We start from the raw sequence: 23,904 nt of genomic DNA on the forward strand, positions 1-23,904 counted from the left end.
ATGGAAAAACTGAGAAATATCAGGTGGCTAAAAAGCCACAAAGCTTTAAAGGAACAATTATCCAGGACAAAGAGGTTTTCAGGCATCATACAGTTTTTCACTGTCCAATCTGCTACTACGATGAATTCTTGGCTCTGGTTTTAAAGAAACATTCCTTCAACTGTCAAAGTGCTGAGTTAAAAAACAAAACTACTCTAACAGTTATCAAATGTTCCTTTTTCTTCATTCAAGAATGCCAACTAGCACCAAAATAACAATTACTGGAATATTAATTTTTACTTATTCACACTCCAGGCATATTCAATGCTAATGCACCTGGTTTATACATTAATACAGATTAAAAACTGCTCCAGTATGGCAGTGGGAGCCATACCAGTGTTACTCCCTCTCACAGATCTTGTTGCAGGATCAGGGCTCTTGTGAAAAATTAGAATGTTAAAGCAATTTTGAATGTGAACAATTTTTGTTAAGGATCATATTCTAGCAGTAAAAATTAAAGCAGATATTTACCTTATTACAGTAAGAACACATTGAAGGACTAGAAAACTTCGCTATTTTATTTCAGTAAGATAAATAGGGCAGTGACATTTAGCATTTTTGGTCCTAATCTATTCTGAGTTGTGTGAGCTGATCCTTTTGTGGATGTAGATCTCTCATTGAAGTCAAGTGGGATTCTGGAAAGGTGCAGGGTCTACCTGTAGGATTCTAGCTTTTGTTTGCATGACTGTACATGACATTCTTTATGGGCTCCAATACCTTTTATCACTGATACAGCCTATCAACAAATATTATGAGAGAAATTCTCAGAAGCTGGGAAAATCACCCAGAATATGAGGAAAATATTTGAATTATTTTGCTACTTTTCTTAAACATGCAGTTCATATTTTTTACTGGCTTCTACAATTTGTGACTCATTTTAACTGAGAGTCAATTAAATGTACTGAAGGATGACAACTCAGCTGTGTTTCTGTTTTAGTCTGTGAAAATGTCAGATGTTATATTTCTCTGAATGAAAAAACACAACAGTAAAATTATTCTGCTGCAGAAATGTGTCTGTATGTATCCAGTTTTCCTAAATGAAATATTTCTAAATTAAGGGAAAAAAAGAAAGCCCAAAGTAAATTTCAGAGTGAATTTCTGATGTGTGTGTGATGAATGAAATCTGTCAATTCACTTACAGAAAATAAGTATGCCCAATAACTAATTCTTGCATCATACTGTACAAGTAGCATACAGTACTACATTGCTTCCACTCAGTCTATGTAGGATCTGGCTAGCTAATTATTAATCAGATGATGTAAAAATCCAAATGTGAAATTATCTCAGAATTTGCAGATGGTTTGGAGTTGGACAGTTCTTAGAATGTAATAATCACAAATGTACAATTCTGTCCATACCTTCCTGGTTTAGTGTCAGTCTGTTCGATCATATCACTCTACTGAACTTGGTGAAGAACATCTTGTGAATTGTTGCTATCTGTTTAAAAAAATTCTTCGGCAGAGAAATAATCTCTATGTCTAGGCCTATTCCTTTGAAGAGCTGCATTAAGAAAGGTGGGGGAGAAAAATTCTTCCTTAGAAGTTCTTTTCTCCTCACCAGAAGACCCACATGCCCCTCTATAGGTGTACTGCCCAGAAGAGATGCCACTGAGTGTTGAACAGAGTGGGCAGAAGGACTAGCCCTATGTATCACCATCATTGGATTGCTCTGGAAATGTGGCTAGGAGCTAACATACCTCAGCTGTTCAGCTCTCCCAACTCTGCTCCCATGACTCCATAACATGGTTTCTACTAGAGCCAGATTGCTAGAAGAGAAGGCCAACTGAACAGATAGCTCCTGGCATTGTCAGTCTATGGGGCCCTTCCCTGCAGATCCACATGCTCTATAAGATTGGGAAGCTTCAACCCTTCTTCACTTAAGAGTCCTGCAAGCCCTACTCCCCCATCTAGGTGGGGGCAATTCACAGGACAGCTTTATTCTTTAAGAACCTTAATGGGCCTGAATTAATACTGAACAAAGTGACATACAACAAAGCTACTGATGTACATCTTAATGATCACCCTAGTGTTGAACTAGTAGTGAAACACATGCTGAAAACAAGGGAGAGATTAAATGTAGTCTGCACCCAAAAGATTAACATGCTGCACAGATCCCTGTTCCACTGAGGTAGGAAGAAATCAGTAAACAAAAGCCACACCCCCTGCTGAAGGGTGAACTGAAAACAATTTTCTTTTAGGAAAACTGAGTCTTTAAGCCACAACCCATATGGAGAACATCATCGCAGTGGGAGGTCCTGAAGGCATCACTTCAGGCCAGCCTGGGCACTTGGACAAGGTGCAAAGTGCTATCCTCCAGTTTTAGGTAGCCTAGCGGTGTGGAGATAGTCTTTGCACTTCTGAAACACAAGGGCTGCAGGGGTGGGCAGGGCTGGGTTCTTGTTGCTTTCTCCCCCTTGTGCATCCATGCAAGCCTGGAATTATAATTAACTGAGCCGTATATGCATAATTTTCAACTGCTGCTTCCCACCATTCTCATCAAGACACACTCATAAAATTAAACATACAAAACGGGAATTAATGCACTTATAACAGATATGTTCCCCCACTAAGAGAACCTCTTTTCCATGCGTGAAACCTAGCAGATAAAAAATGTGAACTAAATGTGGCTCAGCTGAATGTGAGGGATCGATGTATCAACAAAAGGTGACCTTATCTGAGCCAGATAATAATTACTACTGTATGCCAGAATACTGGATTCTAGTCCTGGCTCTGACAGTGACTCACTCTGCTGTGGCAAAGTCAGACACTTCTCCTGTTTCATGAGCTGCAAAATGGGAATCCATCTCCCACAAGTGCTGTAAGATTAACCAGCTAATATGCTTGCACATTGTTTGGAAGATGCTCAGTACCCTACAGTCTCTATTATTCTAGTTCTATGTTAGTACGAGCAAACAAGAAGGAAAACAATCCAAGTTAATGAGCAGTAAATATGGTTCTCTCTAAACAGGGAAATTATCTAACATTCTCTTGGCCATGAATGCAGACTAGTTCTTACAGAAAATCAGATCTATGCTGTATTCCATAAAGAAAGAATTATGCTAAAAATGTTAATTAGCCTCAAAAACCAAGAAATGCCAATTAGTCTTTCACACATAGTCTTAACTCTGCCTCTTCATGTGTAAGCATTATAACATCAATCTTTCACTACATGACTGTATAAGGTTATTGTGGTGAAATGTCAACAGTTTGATCAAAATGTGCTTTTTAGGCCCAAATCCTGTACTGAGAATTGCAGGGGCAGACTTCCTCCAACTGGACAGAGCCACACTGAAGCCAATGTAGCCTCATGCAGGTGCAGGGAGCTGCATATCTGGTTTTCAATGCAGGATCTAGGCCACAATTTGTAAATTTATTCCGCAGATTTTTGCCTCCCCTATTCATAAGTAGATCATGGAACTGTCAATTTTATTCATTCTTTGAAATTATTTATAAATGGGTTCATTGAATGAATGATTCTTGATCTGCCTGTCTATGCAGTATCAGAAAACAACCACCACAAAGAATAACATACTTATACCTGCTTGTATATACTATATAACACAATCCTGGCAAGCTATTGGATAGTCATACAGTCAGGCCCCGACCCAATAATCTGTTTTGTGTGGCTGGACCTATGTGCATGTGGTGGTCTGCCTGAAGAGAGCAGCTTTCAGCATTGGGGGCCAATTACCTTGGAAATCAGAAATTCGGATATATTATTGAGCTAATCCTTTTTTGTGAGCCATCAGCCTAACAAACTAATAACTTGGCTTCTCCACAAAACATTGGATGTTGAACCTGTGACTATGTGTTGTTCATCCCATTAACTGTAATTGATAAGAATTCAAATAAATGTAATAATTACCAACATTATTCTACTTCACACATCATTGGGGCTTTATTTTAATCCTATTTATTATTATTTCTATTGCAGTAGAACCAAGGGGACCCCCAACCAGGGATCAGGGCCCTTGTGTACTAACAAAAATTATTAAACTTTGCTACAAACAAAGATTAAGGACAAGGACCATATGTCAGTTTTGGAAGAGATCACCTTCCTACAGTCTTTGTGGATGTGACCATGCACAGCTTTTGCTAAACAAAAAGAATTATTTCCTCCTTTTTCTGTCAGTAGTTGAGTATCACCCTCAGTCTCTCAGCGTCTCATGCAGATTCCCAGTAAAAGCGAAACAGCAGGGGAGTTACCTACAAACATATAAACTGAAAGAAGAAAAATATTATATGTGGCTATTTGAGGGCTTCTTAAGTGTTCAATATTTTTTGACTGAAATAGTCCTGGAAAATCAGAATGACTAAGTGATCATTAAAAAATTACAGTAATTAGACCCACTGCTTTATGTCCCCATGTAGTTTTCTTGTACTGTATTGGCATATCCCAATACTGGCGTAGGCATCTCTTTCTGGCTAGTGAAATTTGATCACAAGTCCATGTAATTTAGCCGATAGAGTAGGTTTCCCTATAGTGTCCCCTGTACCTTATATCTGTCCATTGGATCTTCCTGCTGCAGCTGACTCTCTCGCATTGTCTGATACTCTCGCTCATATTTCTTTAGCTTCTTTGTAGGCACCTGTGGAACACATTCAGAAAAACATGCTTTGAGTGATAGGAGAAGCACAGGAAAAAGCTGCCAGAAGTCTTTGCTTGCAAACAGGAAGCAGAGGAAGCTCTGGATATTCTTTCCTGAATAATTAATTCCTCATCCAACTATTGCTAGAGAGATGGGATGAAAGCTGGGGGAAAAGTAACATTTTTGCACTCTATTTTTGTTGACAGTAATAAAAGGCAAACCAAACAGTTGTCAATACAGCACACAGACAGAATCTTTACTAAACTTAATGTCATTTATTTTTAAATTCTTTGAAAGGAAACCAGAATCCTAAAGTAGAAACCTTTCAAATAAGAACCAGGAGGAGGAAAAGAGGCATAAATATAGGGAATAAAAGAAAAGTGGCATGGAGAACATGATTCTTTTGGTCTCTTTGATCCACTGAAAATTTAACAGGAAGTGTTTGAGAGCAGTAATGACAGGGTGATGTGAAAAGTGAAATATTAGAATTTTCAAACAGGAGGGTGTAGAGGAATGAATTAGAGGAGAATCAAGTGATGTTTTTGTTTGACAGTACGGATCAGTTTTTCCGTCAAACAGAATAGATCATATACCACCCACGTCTGAGCTCAGACCTGTCCTAGTCTCTGTGAAGTCTCATTGGAGACATGGCTAGTGCTTTTGTGGTAGAACATTACCAGAAGCTCTGCTCTTAATTCACCTGCCCACTTGCTACCCACTGCAAGTCTTGGTATTAGTGTCCCTGAGTTAAGTGATGCCCTATGACACTGATAAAGCTGCATTGCTTTCTTCCAGCCACAGCAGGGAAGCAGTGAGTCAGCTACAGATCAAATCACAGGCAGGTTGGTAAACAACTGTACAGACAGGTCAAATTGCAGACAGTAGGATTTACATGAAAATATTCATCCTTTTTTAAAAAAAAATCAGTCAGGATACAGATCTGTGTGTTTCTTAGGTGTAAAGTTTCTAAGGTATAAAGCTTTACATTTGTTTTTAGTTGGCTAAAATGTAGCTTTATGTATACTCCCATTGCTTTCTTCCTTGTCAGACCTTTCACAGCAATATAGTGTTCCCATACAACCCAGAACAGGCAAGAACACTGTATGGCATAGACTGTCAGTAGGCAAGGTCATATGTGGAAGAATATGTAACGTGATATATACAAATATATTAGCTTTCTTTGATCTCTTCCTGTGATATTTCTGCCAGTCCTTTAGTTCGTCCGCCGCCCCCCCCCCCCCCCCCGGCTTATTAAGCAACTGATTACATCAGGGGCATTTCATGCTAGTACAGAGCTACCGGCAGGATTGGGCTGTCCATAGCGGGTGTTGGGAGAACATAATGGTCACTGGGCCATATGGCCACTAGAGGTTACAGCATGGTGCATGTGGGTGGGAGTTAATATAGTTTCTGACTTCAATTTTCCATTAGGGGATTTTCTCCCTTTGCCATAGGAAAGTTCCCAAAATCACAGCAGAGAGGGTGAGAGGACTGACAGCCGGAAGATGTGGAAAGCCAATCTTGCTTGCAAGGCACAATACACTGTCAAAGGGAGTTTTGTGCTAGACACAAGAAGGGCTAATTCAGCACAGCGGAACAGTTGCTGCCCATTGTTAAACAGCCCAAAGAGAAAGACTTTGAAGAGATAAGGAGCAGAGGATAGTAGGGATGTCATTGTGTAGTCGACTAAATGATTAACTGATAAGCCTAGGCTTTGTAACCCTGAGTGTAATCTCAATGTGAATAAGGGTACACAAAATGGAGTCTGTGCAGCCGCCATTTCGTATAACGGATGTCTTTACCACAAATGTAGCTTCCCGCCAAAAGAGCAGCGTTGCACACAATACTTTTCCTATGCACTCATCCCTACAGGGCTGCACTCCTCACCAAAGCTGCACTCAGCCCTCTAATCATCTGCACAAGGCCCTAACTATTGCACTCAGCACGTCAACTCCTTTTCCCGCTGCAAGGCCAATAAAAGGTCTGGGCTGAGGAGAGTTTGGGTTCCTCTGGTTCTTTGGGTTCCTTAGGTTCCATACCTTTTTGTGTTCGTGTCTATTCAGTATAACATCTATGAATTAGTGGACTGTGGTGAAGCCTTTTGTTTTTGACTCACGTACCACCCACGTGTGGAAACCCACATAGGGTTTCTGGGTTGGAGTCATATTACTTTTGGACTTGGACTTTGTCATCATCCCACTTGCCTTCCGGATCGGACGGTTTCGCTGAAGAGCCAACCACTGCCGTACCCGGGGAGAGCCATTTTCCTAGACGACTGAGGATCTTCTGGCAACCCTAGGCCAACAGGCTGGGATCACTGCACTGAGGGATCTCCTCGCTGGTCCTCCTTCAAGGCTTTAAATTACCTAAGAAGTTACAGGTCGCAAGCGCCGATTGCCTGACATTTTGTAAAGTATTACCTTTTGTATTGGGATCTTTTCTGTCTTCTTTATATCTTGGGATAGGGTGGGTTACGTTTATTGCTCCTGTTTTTTCTGTTTAAATTTCTAAAATACATGGTTTGGCCCTAAACCTTGTGTGCCTGATTACTGGATCAGCAGTCCGCTGCTGATAGAGATATGGATTACCAGGTGAATCTCGCTTCTGGATCAGGGATCATTAACAGCTAGTTGGAGCAAGCCTAACTGACATTCAAAATTAATGTTCTCTCATTCCCTGGGTAACAGTTTATCAGTTAATCCAGCAGACTACATGCCTTGGCAACGAAAGGGAAGGGGAGAGGCAGGAGCTGTCTTAAAGCTGGCTCCCCACAAGCACCAGATCCACTTGTCCTCTCCCACCCCTGTGCTACTGCCTCTGCTAGAGAGGCAGCAGCACGGAGGGTGAGGGGGACAGGTGAGCCGATAAACATGGGGAGCCAGCTTTTAAGATGGCTCTCTGCACATGCCAGCTCCACAGACCCACCTGCTCTCCCCTTGCTGCTGTCTCCCTCCCATCCTCCCCCCCTCACTGCAGCAGTGGAGGAGGCAAGGGTTAGGCCAGGGGAGCTGCCACGAAGTAGCCTCAGTCTGCAGCGGGCCTGGGCTCGCCACGGACAAACACTGCTCCATGGCAGCAGCCCCTCTCCGCAGGGGATCCAAGGTCCCCACATACAGGGGCTGCTCCAGCATCCCATGGAGCAGCCACTGTCTATGGGGATCTTGATCAGGTACCGCTCCACGCTGGCGCTTCCATATCGGAGGCAGCAAACAGAGCCAGTCTGCATGGAGAGCTGGTTTTTAAACTGGCTCCCGTTGTGTACCAGCTCCCACCTCCTCCTGTTGCTGCTTCTGAGAGGGGGCTCCCCAGAGTGGAGCTAGAGTGCACTGGTTGTTGGCCCCACCCCGGGGACTACTATTTTATAACCGATAATATTTTGTGTGCTTACATGACTATTCACTATCTAACACCCTAGAGGGAAGAACATAAGCAATTCAATAATTCTGGATAAATGTTTATGAAAATTCAACTCTTAAATGAATAGCTAGGAAAAGTGCTGTCTAAGAGGGAGATGGTAGTATTAATAATTACCTGAAAACATATCTGAATGAAAATAGTTTAGTAGTAAATGCTCATTTGTGTGTCAGCTGGCCTCTATTAGGTATATGAGACGCAGGGCTTCTCAAGAAGTACACACTATTTCCTCTTTCCTACCATGCTGTGGCTGAGAAGGTTACCTTAACATTTAGAGTTCAATGTACATTTCAAAGTAAGATTTTAAGGAAATGAACCAATCATACACAAAGCCCAATCTAGTCCCACCATGCTGTGAGTCCAGGATGTTTGCTTTGATCTTGCTCATAAAAACAGAGCAGGTTCCCAGAATGATGTGTCGCTAGGATACCTTCCAAAGCTTATTTCTCTTGTGCTGCTGTGTGATGTTTTGCATTTACCTGCTACTGGCACAAAATAGAGGGGAAAAAAGGGAATGGGGGAGAAGCATGTTACAGATATAGAAAGCATACGTATTTATGAAGCAAAAGGAGAAATGGACAAATTGTTGCACCTTGAAGTGCTGTACTGCAAGTCAAACAATTATTTTAGGCAGTGATGAAAATTTCAGGTCAATTACAAGAAAAGGGAGAAAATTCTCACTATTTTTTAGTATTAATGTATCAAATCTTTAAAGGAGCATGTGCAAAAGTGTGTGTGATAAACCTCTTTACACACACCAAGTGTGAGTTTGCACACATACATACTTATGGGATGGGCACACATTCTAAAAATGCATAATTAGATTGGCTAGCCAGGAAGATAAGCAGAAGAGGCCAGAGAAGGATTTCATGGTCACCTGCACTCTTTACTTTCAGGTATTTGTGAGTTTAAGTCAAACCCTAACAATATATGAATGTTTGTTTGGCATTCAGTGTTCAACAGAACTACCAATTAAGCAGGCCCCTTTTCTATTTTATGCACGTCTACCATTACAGTCCTCCTGCACGGTGAAAGGAACCCTTTAGAAGATCCTGATGGTTAAAAGCATGGCCTCGTGCAGACCTACCAGTTCTTCAAAGGTCCAAGGACTTAAAAGAGCTGGTGGAGTTTCTGCACAGCTAACACTGGAAGCATGAGGCCCACACTTCCTCTTGATATCTAAGTAAGTCTTGACATGGCTGCTATCACATTGCATCTGAGTGCCTCACAGACATTCATCACTTCACATCTCAGGCATGTGGATTGTTACCCTATGGTACAGATGGGTAACTGAAACACAAATAAACTGAAGGACACAAGTTTGGCCCTACCCATACTAGCATGTTTGAATGAGGGCTGACACACATTGCCATAAAGCAAACTACAGTACTACAAAGAGCATTGTAGTGAGGTTTTATGGTACCAGTTTAGTGTCTGTAATTGAAACGAATGAGGACTAGTTCTCCTTATTGGGACTGTGTTAAAGGTCCTTAGCAGGAATCTAAGCACGCTCGCCAGCAGTATGCAGCACTCCTTGTTACATCTTTACAACATACTTGGTCAACTGTTGGAAGCAGTCTTGCTTGTCCGATTAAGAGTATTTTTGGGAGCTGGGTGTAACCTTGTTGTGGGTTGCATTAAAATCATATTGAGACTGAGAAGTGTGAACACAACTTTCTATTAGGCATGAGGCTAAAAGCCCACCTGGGATAAAAGTGAAGTACCCCCGCGCCAACGGCTCAATGAGCTGAAATGGTTAATGCATGTCCAATTGCATAGCCTATGGAACAAAGGGAGTGAGGTGGACAAGTGCCTTTGCCTACCCTAACATGATGCAGCAAGTAATCATTTGCAACTGTATTAACTGGAAGTGGCCTTTATCACACAATTAACTGAGACTTACATCCACAGCTTTCAGTGCTGTACCTCAGTGCCTTAGCCACTCAGCCACTGCACCGGTGAATCCCACCCAGGTGTTTCTGCTGAATACTGCTGTAGGGAAAAAGGTGGGGAGAGGGGGGACAGAACACACCCAAACTGAGAAGAAATAAAATAGAGAGGGAGCCAAAAGCAAACAGCTAGAGAGCCAAACAGTAACCTGTGACCCTGGGAAAAGCTATAGCGAGAATGTCTTTCTATTGGCTGCAGAGGCTTGGGGGCTGTAAGTTAAGAAACTGCTCCTTTTTGTTCTAGATGCCTGCCTTTGTAGAAGCAGGATTCCATACACTCCCTGTGTGACATATTGTTAGGGTTACCAGATGATTTCAAAAAAATACCGGACATACTTGATCTCAGATGGGGAGAGGAGGGGACTGGCCAGGAGGGGAGTGGGGCTGGCCGGGAAGAGATAGGGGAGAGCGGGGCTGGGTGGCGGAGATCCGGGGGGGGGAATGGCCAGTGGGAAGCTGGGCTGGCTGGAAGGGGATTGGGCGGAGCGGGGCTGGCCGGGGGAGATCGGGGGGGGGAGGGAGGGAAGGGAGGAGGGACCGGCTGGCAGGAAGCAGGGGGGAACTGGCTGGCGGGGAGTGCGTCTGACCTGGGTGCACACAGATCCTGGGGTACTGCCCGTCCCACGCATAGTCCCGGCGGGGCACACGGGCTAGTCCCGCCCCGGGGATTCCATCCCCCTCCCCCCCACTGTGTAGTTGCGTACTGCCTGTCTGGTAGACACGCTCACGCTGCATGAGCATGTCTACCAGCCAGGCAGTACACAACTATGTATTGATACTCATGATGATAATAATAAAACTTACTTAATTAGAAAATACAAATTCTCAATTTGTTTCCTGGACAGAAAGCTCAAATACCAGATTGTCTGGTTCAAAACCAGACACCTGGCAACTCTACATATTGTACCTCAAAATAGCACCTAGTGGCCCCCCTTCCCATCCTATGAAAAGTCATGATTTGCTGGAACTCGTTCTGTCAAAATATGCATATCAACATTCTGTATGGCAGTATGAGATTTTGCTCTGGTTGTTACTGAAATATGTTATGAGCCTGGGACACCCCCACTGCTAGCTCTCCAGAGGCAACAAAAGGGGGTGACCCACACTTAGACAGGTGCTAAGTGACCAGAAGGGAATTATTAACGAGATTTACAATTCAGTAAGAGACAGCTGCTCAAGCTCTATGCAATGGGGATTGCTTAAGTACATGACTTAGCAAAGTATCAGGACATGTGATGCTTGACTCCATGTGCGAGCCAGTATTTTTCCAGGCATATGAACTGAGAGTATAAAACGATACCATACTCCAAGAGGCTCTGGGAGACAGACCCATAGTCTCCTATAGACAACCACCTAACCTCAAGATGATTCTTACCAACAACCACAGGACATACCACACTAATACCAACCCTGGTACCTTCCCTTGCAACAAACCCTGTTGCCAGCTTTGTCCACATATTCATTCTGCTGATACCATTATTGGACCTAACCAAGTGAGTTATAAGATCAAGAACACATATTCCTGCACATCCAGAAATATAATCTATGCTATCATGTGCCAAAAGTGTCCGTCTGCTATGTACATTGGACAAACATCTCAGACACTTCGCCAAAGGATTCATGCCCACAAAACAGATATCAGACAAGATCACGAAGAAAAAACAGTTTCTTGCAATTTTAACCAGAAAGGACACTCTCTCAATGACTTAACCACCTGCATTCTGCTACAAAGACCTTTTACATCTGCACTTGAAAGGGAATCCTCTGAACTGTCATTCATGTTAAAATTCGACACTCTCCAAAAAGGAATGAATAAACACTTGAACTATCTTACCCATTATCAAGATAGCTTCCCCAATTATCACCTCTAATACCATTAACTCACAAACATCCCACTCTCCCCACCTCTAATATCATCAATTCACAGACACTTACCTTCCTTCCTTCCCCCCCCCCCCCCCCCGCATCCCCCTCCTGTTCTGCAATGTGATTTGTCCTTTTCATATGTGTTCATTTTTTTTAATTGTATCCTTTGGTATATATGGTTGTGACTGTTTTCTTCCACTATTTGATCTGAGGAAGTGGGTCTGGCCCACGAAAGCTCATCATCTAATAAACCATCTTGTTAGTCTTTAAAGTGCTACATTGTCCTGCATTTTGCCATCATGAGACATTCTCTTGGGGAGACTGGTCCAGGCTGAGCAGTGAATTCAGCCTGTGTATTCAAAATGGTCAGTTGCTTACAGTGGGGTGAAAAACTACTTGATTCAAATATTTTTTAGCCTAATAAAGTTTAGGATTTAGACCGTGATTTTTCCTTTTATTTCTTAGGTAATAAACTCTGCCCACTATGTCTAAGTCTAACATTTATAATCACTTAAAACTCATCTTTTTGCAGTTAATAAACTGATTTATTTTTATTTTTACCAGTGAGTTAGTCTAAGGGTACATCTGCACTGCGAGGTTTTTCCGGGATACCAGAGGTAACCCGGAAAAACTCCGCCGCGTCCAGGGAACGCGTTTGCTCTTCCGCTTTTTGTTTTAAGGAAGTGCAAGCGTGCTCTTTCGGAAGCCCTGTCTTCCTCATTCCATGAGGAACATAAGAACATAAGAACGGCTGTACTGGGTCAGACCAAATGTCCATCTAGACCAGTATCCTGTCTGCTGACAGTGGCCAGCACCAGGTGCCCAGAGAGAGTGGACCGAAGACAATGATCAAGCGATTTGTCTCCTGCCATCCCTCTCCAGCCTCTGACAAACAGAGGCCAAGGACACCATTTTATCCACTGGCTAATAGCCTTTTATGGACCTAACCTCCATGAAATTATCTAGCTTCTCTTTAAACTCTGTTATAGTCTTAGCCTTCACAGCCTCCTCTGGCAAGGAGTTCCACAGATTGACTATGCGCTGTGTGAAGAACTTTCTTATATTAGTTTTAAACCTGCTACCCATTAATTTCATTTGGTGTCCTCTAGTTCTTCTATTATGGGAACTAATAAATAACTTTTCTTTATCTGCTCTTTCCACACCACTCATGATTTTATAGACCTCTATCATATCCCCCCTCAGTCTCCTCTTTTCTAAACTGAAAAGTCCCAGTCGCTTTAACCTCTCCTCATATGGGACCCGCTCCAAACCCCTAATCATTTTAGTTGCCCTTTTCTGAACCCTTTCCAAGGCCAAAATATCTTTTTTGACGTGAGGAGACCACATCTGTACACAGTATTCAAGATGTGGGCGTACCATAGTTTTATACGGGGCAGTAAGATATTCTGGGTCTTATTTTCTATCCCTTTCTTAATAATTCCTAGCATCCTATTTTCCTTTTTGAGCGCCGCTGCACACTGTGTGGAAGTTTTCAGAGAACTCTCCACGATAACTCCAAGATCTCTTTCCTGATTTGTCGTAGCCAAATTAGCCTCCATTATACTGTACGTATAGTTGGGGTTATTTTTCCCGACGTGCACTACTTTACACTTATCCACATTAAATTTCATTTGCCAGGGATCTTCTGAAAGAGGAGGATTTTCTGAAATTTGGCCCAGTGTAGATGGGCCATAAAGTACCTGGAGAATCTGCTCAGATTAGGGTTGCCAGGTGTCCGATATTGACCTGGACAGTCTGATATTTGCGGCTTCTGTCTGGTTTAAAAGAACCAGAAAATACTGGGCATGTAAAATGTCCGGTATTTTCTGTTTTTCTTGGACGGAAGGCCGCTTGGGACATTCTTCTCCTGCTGCATCTGGTGCGGGGAGGGGGGAACGTGGGGATTTAAAGGCATTGTGACTCTTTTTTGCATGGGGTTTTTTTTTTTTTGGCTCAACAATTTTAGTCCCCGTGTGTGTGTGGGGGGGGGGGGGGGGTTTCTCAACCAATATTTTCCCCACCATGTTCAGTATTTTTTGTGAAACTATCTGCTCAGATTAAGAAGGCTAGTGCCTCAGATTAAGAAGGCTAGTGCCCGCTCACTTTCCTTTGATGAAGTCGTGAACTAATTAATGAGTTTGCGTTGTTGAAGAGTAGGGTTTGCGCAGGATAAGGCAGTACATTTCTGGAGTGCAAGGTTGCAGTTGGGAAGATTTGCTGGTGTCTCCCTGTGTATAATTCATGAGAGGCTGAGAGCCTGTATGTAAGTTTGGGCATGGCCTCCCAGTTAATGGCTGTGAAAACGCAAAGCCTGAAGGGGTTGCTTGCCATTAGCAGTACACTGTGTGGGGTACCCTGATCCAGAGAGTTAAAGGAGTCTCAGCCATCCCACAGGCTAGGTTCTGCCCCAGGGTCTGTCACAACTAAACAAGAGCATCACACAAAGTATCAGACTCTATCAATTTCCACTTCTTGGAGCATCCCCAGTGCCCTGAACTGGCAACTCAGGTCAAAAGGCAACAACACTAAGTTCTCCTTATTAGGATAGTGTTACAGGCCATTAACAGGAGACTACATACACTCACCAGTAATATGCCCCTCTGCTTGTTACATTTTTAAAATGTACCTGGCCACCTGGGAGCAGCCTTACTTAGGAGTCCATTCTCTAGCTGGAGAGGAAGTGGAATTCTACTTGTGCTTTAACCACCCATCCCAGGGGCAGCAGAAATCAATCCAAATCTCAATGTTAATCCATGAATGTTTATGGAAAACAAGTCAAACACAGTGAGCCCTAGAAACAAGAGCATCTACTGCCTCTTTAAGTCTGCTCTCACTTTTCCATTTACTGAGAGTTCAGTGGTGAGTGCTACTTAGTTAATAGCCTTCCATACAAATTACTTGTTTGTACAGTCTCTCCTCTGATTTTCTAATGGCAGGATTGTGCCCTTATCCCATGTGTCTGTACAAGGGAAGACAGCCGCCTCTTCAAATGCTTATGACCAAACATAATTGCAGTGGGAGTGTGGGAGAGAGAGGAGGGGCTATTCACCTGGAACCCCGCTCTGTGAGCAAATGTTATACCTGTATTCTCTTACCATTGCTTAAGGTGTGTAATACCATCTCCCTAATGCTACTACTATACAGGTTTAGAATTACATTGGCAGATACAAGAGTAATGCAGTTAAAAGAAGTTTCAATGCTCAAAAAGAGACATCCCCCTTCAGACAAATATATTTCCACTTATGCCACATTTGTATAATCCCGAGTATCCAAATACACTGAAATACTGTCCCTGCAAAATTAAGAAAAAGCTTGTACTGTACTATGAAAACATCCCTCTCGAGGACAATAACTCCATATATTATAATATTACATATGAATAATAACTGGTCTCTACTACAATCAAACAATAATATTCTCCGAAGAGTCTGACAAATTTTATAGCACTTTCTTATCCTGGATCCATGCTCATTTCCATATTTCATATTTCCAATTAATTCCTTGATACAGTTTGCCCAACACATGGTCTCAAACTGTTATCTGTTCGTTTACAAACATCAGATATATCTCTAGGCCTTTTCATAAATAATTACACTATGTTAGCCATGTTTCACTCTTCATGGATTGCAGCTGAAATGAGTATGCTCATAAAAGTGTCCATGAAAGCTTCTACACTATTGATTTCGTCTTTCTTTAGCACCTTGGCACATGCTGACTGGATGTGGTGCTGTATCAAATTTCAGATTTATAAACCTTGCTTAACTATGTGTCTCAATATCTCATATTCTATTCCATACCTTTGATTTTTATTTTATTGTACTATATTCTAGTATAACATAGTGTCACAACCAGACATACACAAAGGGCCAGGAATGCAGCAGATCTCAATAAAACACTCAAACACCAGCAACTGAACAAACAAAGCCTCTCTGAAAATGCACGAGGGCAAAAGCTCTGACTGGGACAAAACCAATGTCATTATTAAGTGTAGTGAACATTCAAAGGATCTGTGAAATGGCAGGTTTGGACAAATAATACTTTGCTTCTTGGCTTGTTCTCCCAGTTCACAGGAACAAGCTCTACAGCTGCTGTAAAGGAAGAGTCTGAGGTACGACAGCACACTGCTCTCTACCAACCATGGGTGGCCAGGACAAGAGGGATCAGTGTCCACGCAGCCGCTGGAGAGTTTTCTTTCATATAATACTAGTTTTAGTGACTTACGGTGGGGTGACCATATTTGAACTTCCAAAAAAGAGGCCACCCGGGGTGCCTGCTGGTGCCGCTGCAGCGGTGGCTGCTCCACTCGCACAGGAGGCCGGGCTCAGGAGCCGGCAAAGTCGTTCCGGCACACACCAAGCTCGGGGCTCTGGCCACCGCCTTGCTCCTGCCGGGGCTGCCACTGCTCCTGCTGGCTCTCATGATGCGAGGGGATACTGCATGCTGGGCTCCCGCTTCTCCGCTGCACTGCCCCGAATCCAGTGGTGCCGCCAACCAGCCAGCAGCCCGGGCTGCTGCAGGGCCAGGGAGGCTGCTGTGTGGGGCCCATCCTGGGGCATGAAGTTAAAGGCACTGAGAGGAGACGTGGCATGGCTAGAAGAGGAACCCAAGAATCCTGCTTCCCAGAATCCCTTCCTTTCCCCTGCCCACCCCACCAACAGCACCAGCTCCCTCAGTCCTCACAGAGCTGAGACTGGAACCCCCAAATCTGACCCACAGACCCACTGCCCACAGACAGGAAAGGAAAGAAGCCAGAAGTTCTAATGCCCAGTTCCCTATTCTAACCCAGTGCCCCTGCCCTCCCTCAGAACCAGCCACCCCCCAGCCCTTGTGCTCTAACCCAATGCCCTTCCCCACCTGCAGAGCCAGGCACCCCCACCGCCCCTGTTCTAACCCAATGCACCCACCCCTCCCCAAGAGCCAGGCACCCCACTCTAATCCACCTCTCCCCCAGAGCCAAGCACCCTCAACGCTCCTGCTCTAACCCTAACCCTTTCCCTCCCCCAGAGCCGGGCACATAACCTAGCGCGGTGGAGGATAACATGGTGACTCCGTGGGAGGAGCCAACCCTCCCCCCACACACACATCGGACCTGCCCTGGGTCTCACCAGAGCTGCCACTGCCACAGCCACGCACTTTTCCCTGCAGGTGCTGGGGCGCGTGCACAGAGCGGCTGTTAACGTCCAGGCACACGGCTCCAAATGTTCAATTTGAGTGACAGGCATGTTTCCCGCCCACTCCCCAATCCCGTTTGCAGAGCAAAATCCTGGACATTTTTAGCCATTTAAAAAAGCCGGCCAGACAGAGATTTAACAAGTGAAAAGGAGGACATGTCCGATAAAAACCGGACATATGGTAACCCTAACTTGTAACTCAGCCTGCTTTATACATGGAAAATTACACATCTTCATCTCCTTTTCTCCAAGGATCTCAGAATTAGGGATGTGAAGGACTAGTCGACTACCCAATAAGCATATGCTTATCGGATAGCTGGCGAGCTAGTTGACTAGTCACTTCCCCCCACTTGCTGCCTCTATCAGAAAGAGTCAGCAAGGGAAGGGAAGAGGAAGGGGTACTTCAAAGTGGCAGTGCTGCGTGGAGCTCAAGATCAGCTGGGGACTCGCCCACTAACCCCAGGCTCCATGTGGAGCTGCCAATTTGAAACGCCGCAGGCTGCACATGGTGTTTCAAAGTGGCAATACCACATGGAAATGCGAGAAGTATGGGAAATAAGCAGGAAGAACTGGAAGTGCTAATAAATAAGTACAATTATGACATTGTTGGCATCACAGAAATTTGGTGGGATAATACATGATTGGACTGTTTGTATAGAAGGGTACAGCTTGCTCAGGAAGGATAGATAGGGAAAAAGGGAGGAGGTGTTGCCTTATACATTAAAAATGAACACACTTGGAGTGAGGTGGAGATGGACATAGGAGACAGAAGTGTTGAGAGTCTCTGGGTTAGGCTAAAAGAGATTAAAAACAAAGGTGATGTCATGCTAGGAGTCTACTACAGGCCATCTACCCAGGTGGAAGAAGTGGATGAGGCTTTTTTTAAACAACTAACAAAATCATTCAAAGCCCAAGATTTGGTGGTGATGGGGGACTTCAACTATCCAGATATATGCTGGGAAAATAACACTGCGGGGCACAGACTATCCAATAAGTACTTGGACTGCATTGGAGACAACTTTTTATTTCAGAAGGTTGAAAAAGCTACCAGGGGGGAAGCTGTTCTAGATTTGATCCTAACAAGTAGGGAGGAACTGGTTGAGAATTTGAAAGTGGAAGGCAGCTTGGGTGAAAGTGATCATGAAATCATAGAGTTCACAATTCTAAGGAAGGGTAGAAGGGAGAACAGCAAAATAGAGACAATGAATTTCAGGAAGGCGGATTTTGGTAAGCTCAGAGAGCTGATAGGGAAGGTCCCATGAGAATCGAGACTGAGGGGAAAAACAACTGAGTTGGCAGTTTTTCAAAGGGACATTGTTAAGGGCCCAAAAGCAAGCTATTCCGATGTGTCGGAAAGATAGAAAATATGGCAAAAGACCGCCTTGGCTTAACCACGAGATCTTGCACGATCTAAAAATAAAAAAGGAATCATATAAAAAATGGAAAGTAGGACAAATTACAAAGGATGAATATAGGCAAACAGCACAGGAATGCAGGGGAAAGATTAGAAAGGCAAAGGCAAAGAATGAGCTCAAACTAGCTATGGGAATAAAGGGAAACAAGAAGACTTTTTATAAATACATTAGAAGCAAGAGGAAGACCAAGGAGAGGGTAGGCCCACTGGTCAGTGAGGAGGGAGAAACAGTAACAGGAAACTTGGAAATGGCAGAGATGCTCAATGATTTCTTTGTTTCAGTCTTCACCGAGAAGTCTGAAGGAATGCCTAAGATAGGGAATGCTAGTGGAAAAGGGGTAGTTTTAGAAGGTAAAATAAAAAAAGAACAAGTTAAAAATCACGTAGAAAAGTTAGATGCCTGCAAGTCACCGGGGCCTGATGAAATGCATCCTAGAATATTCAAGGAGCTGATAGAGGAGGTATCTGAGCCTTTAGCTATCATCTTTGGAAAATCATGGGAGACAGGAGAGATTCCAGAGGACTGGAAAAAGGCAAATATAGTGCCCATCTATAAAAAGGGAAATAAAAACAACCCAGGAAACTACAGACCAGTTAGTTTAACTTCTGTGCCAGGGAAGATAATGGAGCAAGTAATTAGGGAAATCATCTGTAAACTCTTGGAAAGTGGCAAGGTGACAGGGAACAGCCAGCATGGATTTGAAAAGAACAAATCATGTCAAACCAATCCGATAGCTTTCTCTGATAGGATAACAAGTCTTGTGGATAATGGAGAAGCGGTGGATGTGGTATACCTAGACTCTAGTAAGGCACTTGATACAGTCTTGCATGACATTCTTATCAATAAACTAAGTAAATACAACTTAGATGGGGCTACTATAAGGTGGGTGCATAACTGGCTGGATAACTGTACTCAGAGAGTAGGTATTAATGGTTCACAATCCTTCTGGAAAGGCATAACAAGTGGGGTTCCGCAGAGGTCTGGTTTGGGACCAGCTCTGTTCAATATCTTCATCAATGATTTAGATATTGTTATAGAAAGTACGCTTATTAAGTTTGCAGATGATACCAAGCTGGGGGGGATTGCGACTAATCTGGAGGGTAGGGTCATAATTCAAAATGACTTGGACAAATTGGAGAAATGGTCTGAGGTAAATACGATGAAGTTTAATAAAGACAAATGCAAAGTGCTCCACTTAGAAAGGAACAATCAGTTTCATACATACAGAATGGGAAGTGACTGTCTGGGAAGGAGTACGGCAGAAAGGGATCTAGGGGTTGTAGCGGACCACAAGTTGAATATGAGTCAGCAGTGTGATGCTGTTGCAAAGAAAGCAAACATGATTCTGGGATGCATTAACAGGTGTGTTGTGAGCAAGACACGAAAAGTCATTCTTTTGCTCTACTCTGCGCTGGTTAGGCCTCAATTGGATTATTGTGTTCAGTTCTGGGCACCACATTTCAAGAAAGATGTGGAGAAATTGGCGAGGGTCCAGAGAAGAGCAACGAGAATGATGAAAGGTCTAGAGAACATGACCTATGAGAGAAGGCTGAAGGAATTGGGTTTGTTTAGTTTAGAAAAGAGAAGATTGAGGGGGGACATGATAGCAGTTTTCAGGTATCTAAAAGGGTGTCATAAGGAGGAGGGAGAAAACTTGTTCATCTTGGCCTCTGGGGATAGAACAAGAAGCAACGGGCTTAAACTGCAGCAAGGGAGGTTTAGGTTGGACATTAGGAAAAAGTTCCTAACTGTCAGGGTGGTTAAACACTGGAATAAATTGCCCAGGGAGGTTGTGGAATCTCCATCCCTGAAGATATTTAAGAGTAGGTTAGATAAATGTCTATCAGGGATGGTCTAGACAGTATTTGGTCCTGCCATGAGGGCAGGGGACTGGACTCGATGACCTCTCGAGGTCCCTTCCAGTCCTAGTATTCTATGGAGCCCACAATCAGTTGGAGTCCCCAGCTGATGCCAGGCTCCACGTGGCACTTTCACCCAATTGACTAATCAAATAGTCGATGCAAAATGCATCAACTATTCGATTAGTCAATTAGTTGATATTTAACATCCTTACTCAGAATGCATCACCCACAGTAATTTAGCTGCAGTTCCACATGAGTTACTATCATGGCTCATTTTATAGACAGGGAAATTGTGGCACAAAGCTGTTATGTGGCCTGCCATAGTTTCAAAGCAAGCCAGCGGTGAGCTAGAGACAGAACTCCCAATTCCTAATCTGCAGCTCTAACTAATAGACCACATTAAGCAGCACATCATTAATTAGTCATCTTCCTTTAACAACAGACGCACAGCTCCTAATAGCCTCACTATACACTGCTTCATGTACTCTAAAAACTCAATAGACGACTCAATTTGCTAACTGAACTAAAATTCAGTTAGAATGATTTCCGTACTATTCTACCATTCTCTCTGGTTTCTATATGGAAAATAAATAAATAATCTAAATATTTAACATTTTCCTCTAACTTTCTTTGAAGTAGGTGATTTTACGTTTTCAGCTCCATTTGTTATCTTTTCCTTTGTATTTCAAGATTAGGAGGAGAAATTAAATTATTTCCAACTCAAGATTCCACCACAATCTAATGATTTTTTTAAACCAGTGAATACTTACATTTTCTCCACATTATAAAAATACCAAATGTTAAATCCATTTTATAATGGTGTTTGGATAATTGAAGTATGTCAGGTAAGGATCAGACAGATCAAACATACTCTCAATGCAGAGTAGTGAAAATGAATTAAGATCATTCATAGAATCTTGGCTTGTATTAGAAGTTGTTGCTGTACCCGGTTCTTCCAGTTAATATACTTTCTAAAAAGAATGTATTCAGCTAAATTGGGTCAAAGAAGGAAAATACTACTCTATACAAACAGTTGAGTACGGTTATTTACGGCATGAATGTAATAGTCAAACTTATAATTAAACTCCCTTAAAGCATCACTGCCTTGTATAATCATTGATGCAGATCACTGACTTGCCCTTTCAGTAACAATAAAATTGCTAAGAGGACTCAAGAAGTACCTTGAGATATGATACACAATGGATTAGATTAAAGATAAGGTAAAATAAGTGAGTACACACACACAGACACACACACACACACACACACACACACACACACAAAGGACAAGAAAAAAAGTCACAGTGGCAGAACACAATAGACTCCACTCTTTTTTTTTTTTGTAATATACAAGAAATTAAATCTAGAGGACTAATATACCAGATATGATACCATGCAAGGCAATCCAAATAATTTATTCTCCAGAGAGACTCCATTTAATTACACGAATAAAGTGCCAGTGGGAGAAAAAGCGCAAATCTGAAATGGCAACATTTAATTTATAATGGATAAAATTAAAGTTTAGAGCAAAAAAACTTCTGACCCACTGTTAGAGAAGAAATATGGAAATCAACCATAACAAGCAGCTTGTACCCAAGGAAAATTCACAGGTTGGAATAACTGGAACAGATGTAGAGGGAATCCACCTTATTTCTTTTGTCACTGTGTTGAGAACAGCTCACTGGTGGCTCTGTGACAATATTGCTTCATAGTAGTCTTGAGAATGCTCTCCTCTTGAAGCAGGCATCCTTGAAGCAGGCATACTAAAGAATATCCAACACTGGACACCAACAATCTCACTAACTTTTGGCTAGTCTCCTTCTCTTTCTCAAGCAAGATTATCATGAAAGTAGCATGAAAGCAGATTTTACCAGCACACCTTCAGCAATATTCTTCACAGTCTGGCTTCTGGCCACGTCCTGGTACAGAAACAGTGCTTGTTGCTCAGTTTCACAGCCTACTCACAGTGAAGGACAGAATGAACCAATGATGCTGATATTCTAATCTATTCTATTCAGATTTGTGCACTGCGTGCATTGCTATGGGGTCAGAATGCCTCATGCTATATTCTACCTTCAACACCCTCCACGGGGGACATTCCGTTCAAGCTTCCTAGTGAGCCAGGTTTTGCTGCATAAGCCCAACTGTTTGATGCAAACCTACTTGAGAAAGCTCCTTTCCATGAGGCACGAATAGCCATTTAGCATTCCAGAAAGGAGGCATATACGAAGACTCTCCTTTTAGAGCAGCCAGGCAGCTTTCCCTTAGCAATCACACTTACCAATATTCTTTCAGTTCAGCAAGAGATTTTTTTTTTTTAACAAATCATCTGATTTTCAATGTAGACATAGATTTTGTGACTAAGGAGTCTAAAGACGAATAAGAATCTCATTCAAATCCTAACTGGAGGCAAGAAAAACTGACTGGGCTAAAGTTTGTGTCTGTTATTTTATCCTAATAGGATCATCAATCCATTATTTAAATGCATAAGCTACAGCTAAACTGGAAAGAGGAACTTGTGGAATTCTAGAGAGATCTTTTGAAAATATTCCACTGTATGGCGATGAGTTACCCTGATTCCAGTGATGACACGAGCGGCTTTGGAACAGGGAACACTTCTAAGGCTGGGGATCAATCTTTACAAAAGATCCTGAAGCCACCAATCAATGCAATGGCATTTTGCATTTCTATAGCCCTCTCATTTAAGGGTTTCATTAATTAGGCCTCATAATGTGAGATAGTGAAGTAAGTGGATTAAACCAAGGAAGAGAGAGATTGCAGTAAGTGGAAGTACAAGATTATACAGCAATCCGTGGGTAAAGCTGGGAACAGAACACAGCAATGCAGCTTCCCCAACCCCTGGCTCTAACCATTGGAGTGCACTCCGCTGACACTCATTAAAGTGTTCACTATCTACAGACATGTTCACTATCTACAGAAAGCTCCACAAAGGGGAAGAGCTGGGGAAAATTTCTTTGCAGCAGAGATTCTTCAGAGTACAGTGTCATAACCCTGCATTAGCACCACATGTTCCTAAATTCATTTTTATTTCAAATTCTACTGAGCATGTTATCAGCTTACTCCTGGCTAGTTTGCCTTTTAAAAAAGGTACTTCCGCATTTCTTAAATGAGGTTTAAAAATGATATTTGTATGCATATATGCTGATCTATAACAGTAGTGCAGATAAGGGATTTAGTATGGTGAAGTGCACACTTGAGAGAAACAGCTATATACACATTGTCAGACCTAATTCATTTTGCATTTGAATGTCTTCTGGCTGACTAGAATAAAGAGGAAAAGGAGAAATACTTCAAGAATATCAGGTGAAACGACTATTTTTATTATTAGCCATCATTTAAGGAAGGCTAGGACCAACATTCCAAACAAAGTTCTTGCTTCCAGAATCTTATAATCTCAGTAAATTTATCCTGGGGGGCATGATGTAAGATTAGATAATTAAGGGAAATGTCACTTTGTTTAGGCATTGGGGACAGGATCCTATTCAAGATAAAAGAGTAGCAGATAACTGCAGCTGAACCATCAGCAGATGTGTCTATTGATTCATATCATTCCATTGCCACGTTTTAAGATTTTGAATG

The 23,904-nt window shown here is 42.6% G+C and overlaps 1 protein-coding gene across 6 annotated transcripts in view; it reads right to left on the bottom strand.

Annotated features, from left to right (window-relative positions):
• Positions 1 to 23,904, bottom strand: part of RABGAP1L (RAB GTPase activating protein 1 like) — a 422,358-nt gene that overhangs the window by 19,299 nt on the left and 379,155 nt on the right. For 5 of the 6 annotated variants that reach the window (XM_089780609.1, XM_075936918.2, XM_089780610.1 and 2 more), the window contains one exon: positions 4,535 to 4,627. In XM_089780609.1, coding sequence (XP_089636735.1) covers positions 4,535 to 4,627 — 93 coding nt within the window. Of the gene's footprint in view, positions 1 to 4,121; positions 4,260 to 4,534; positions 4,628 to 23,904 lie in introns of those variants that run through there. The other variant, XM_089780613.1, reaches the window with a different exon arrangement.

Source organism: Pelodiscus sinensis, chromosome 9, assembly GCF_052426305.1.
Source record: "Pelodiscus sinensis isolate ZL-2025 chromosome 9, ASM5242630v1, whole genome shotgun sequence".
Lineage (NCBI taxonomy): Eukaryota > Metazoa > Chordata > Testudines > Trionychidae > Pelodiscus > Pelodiscus sinensis.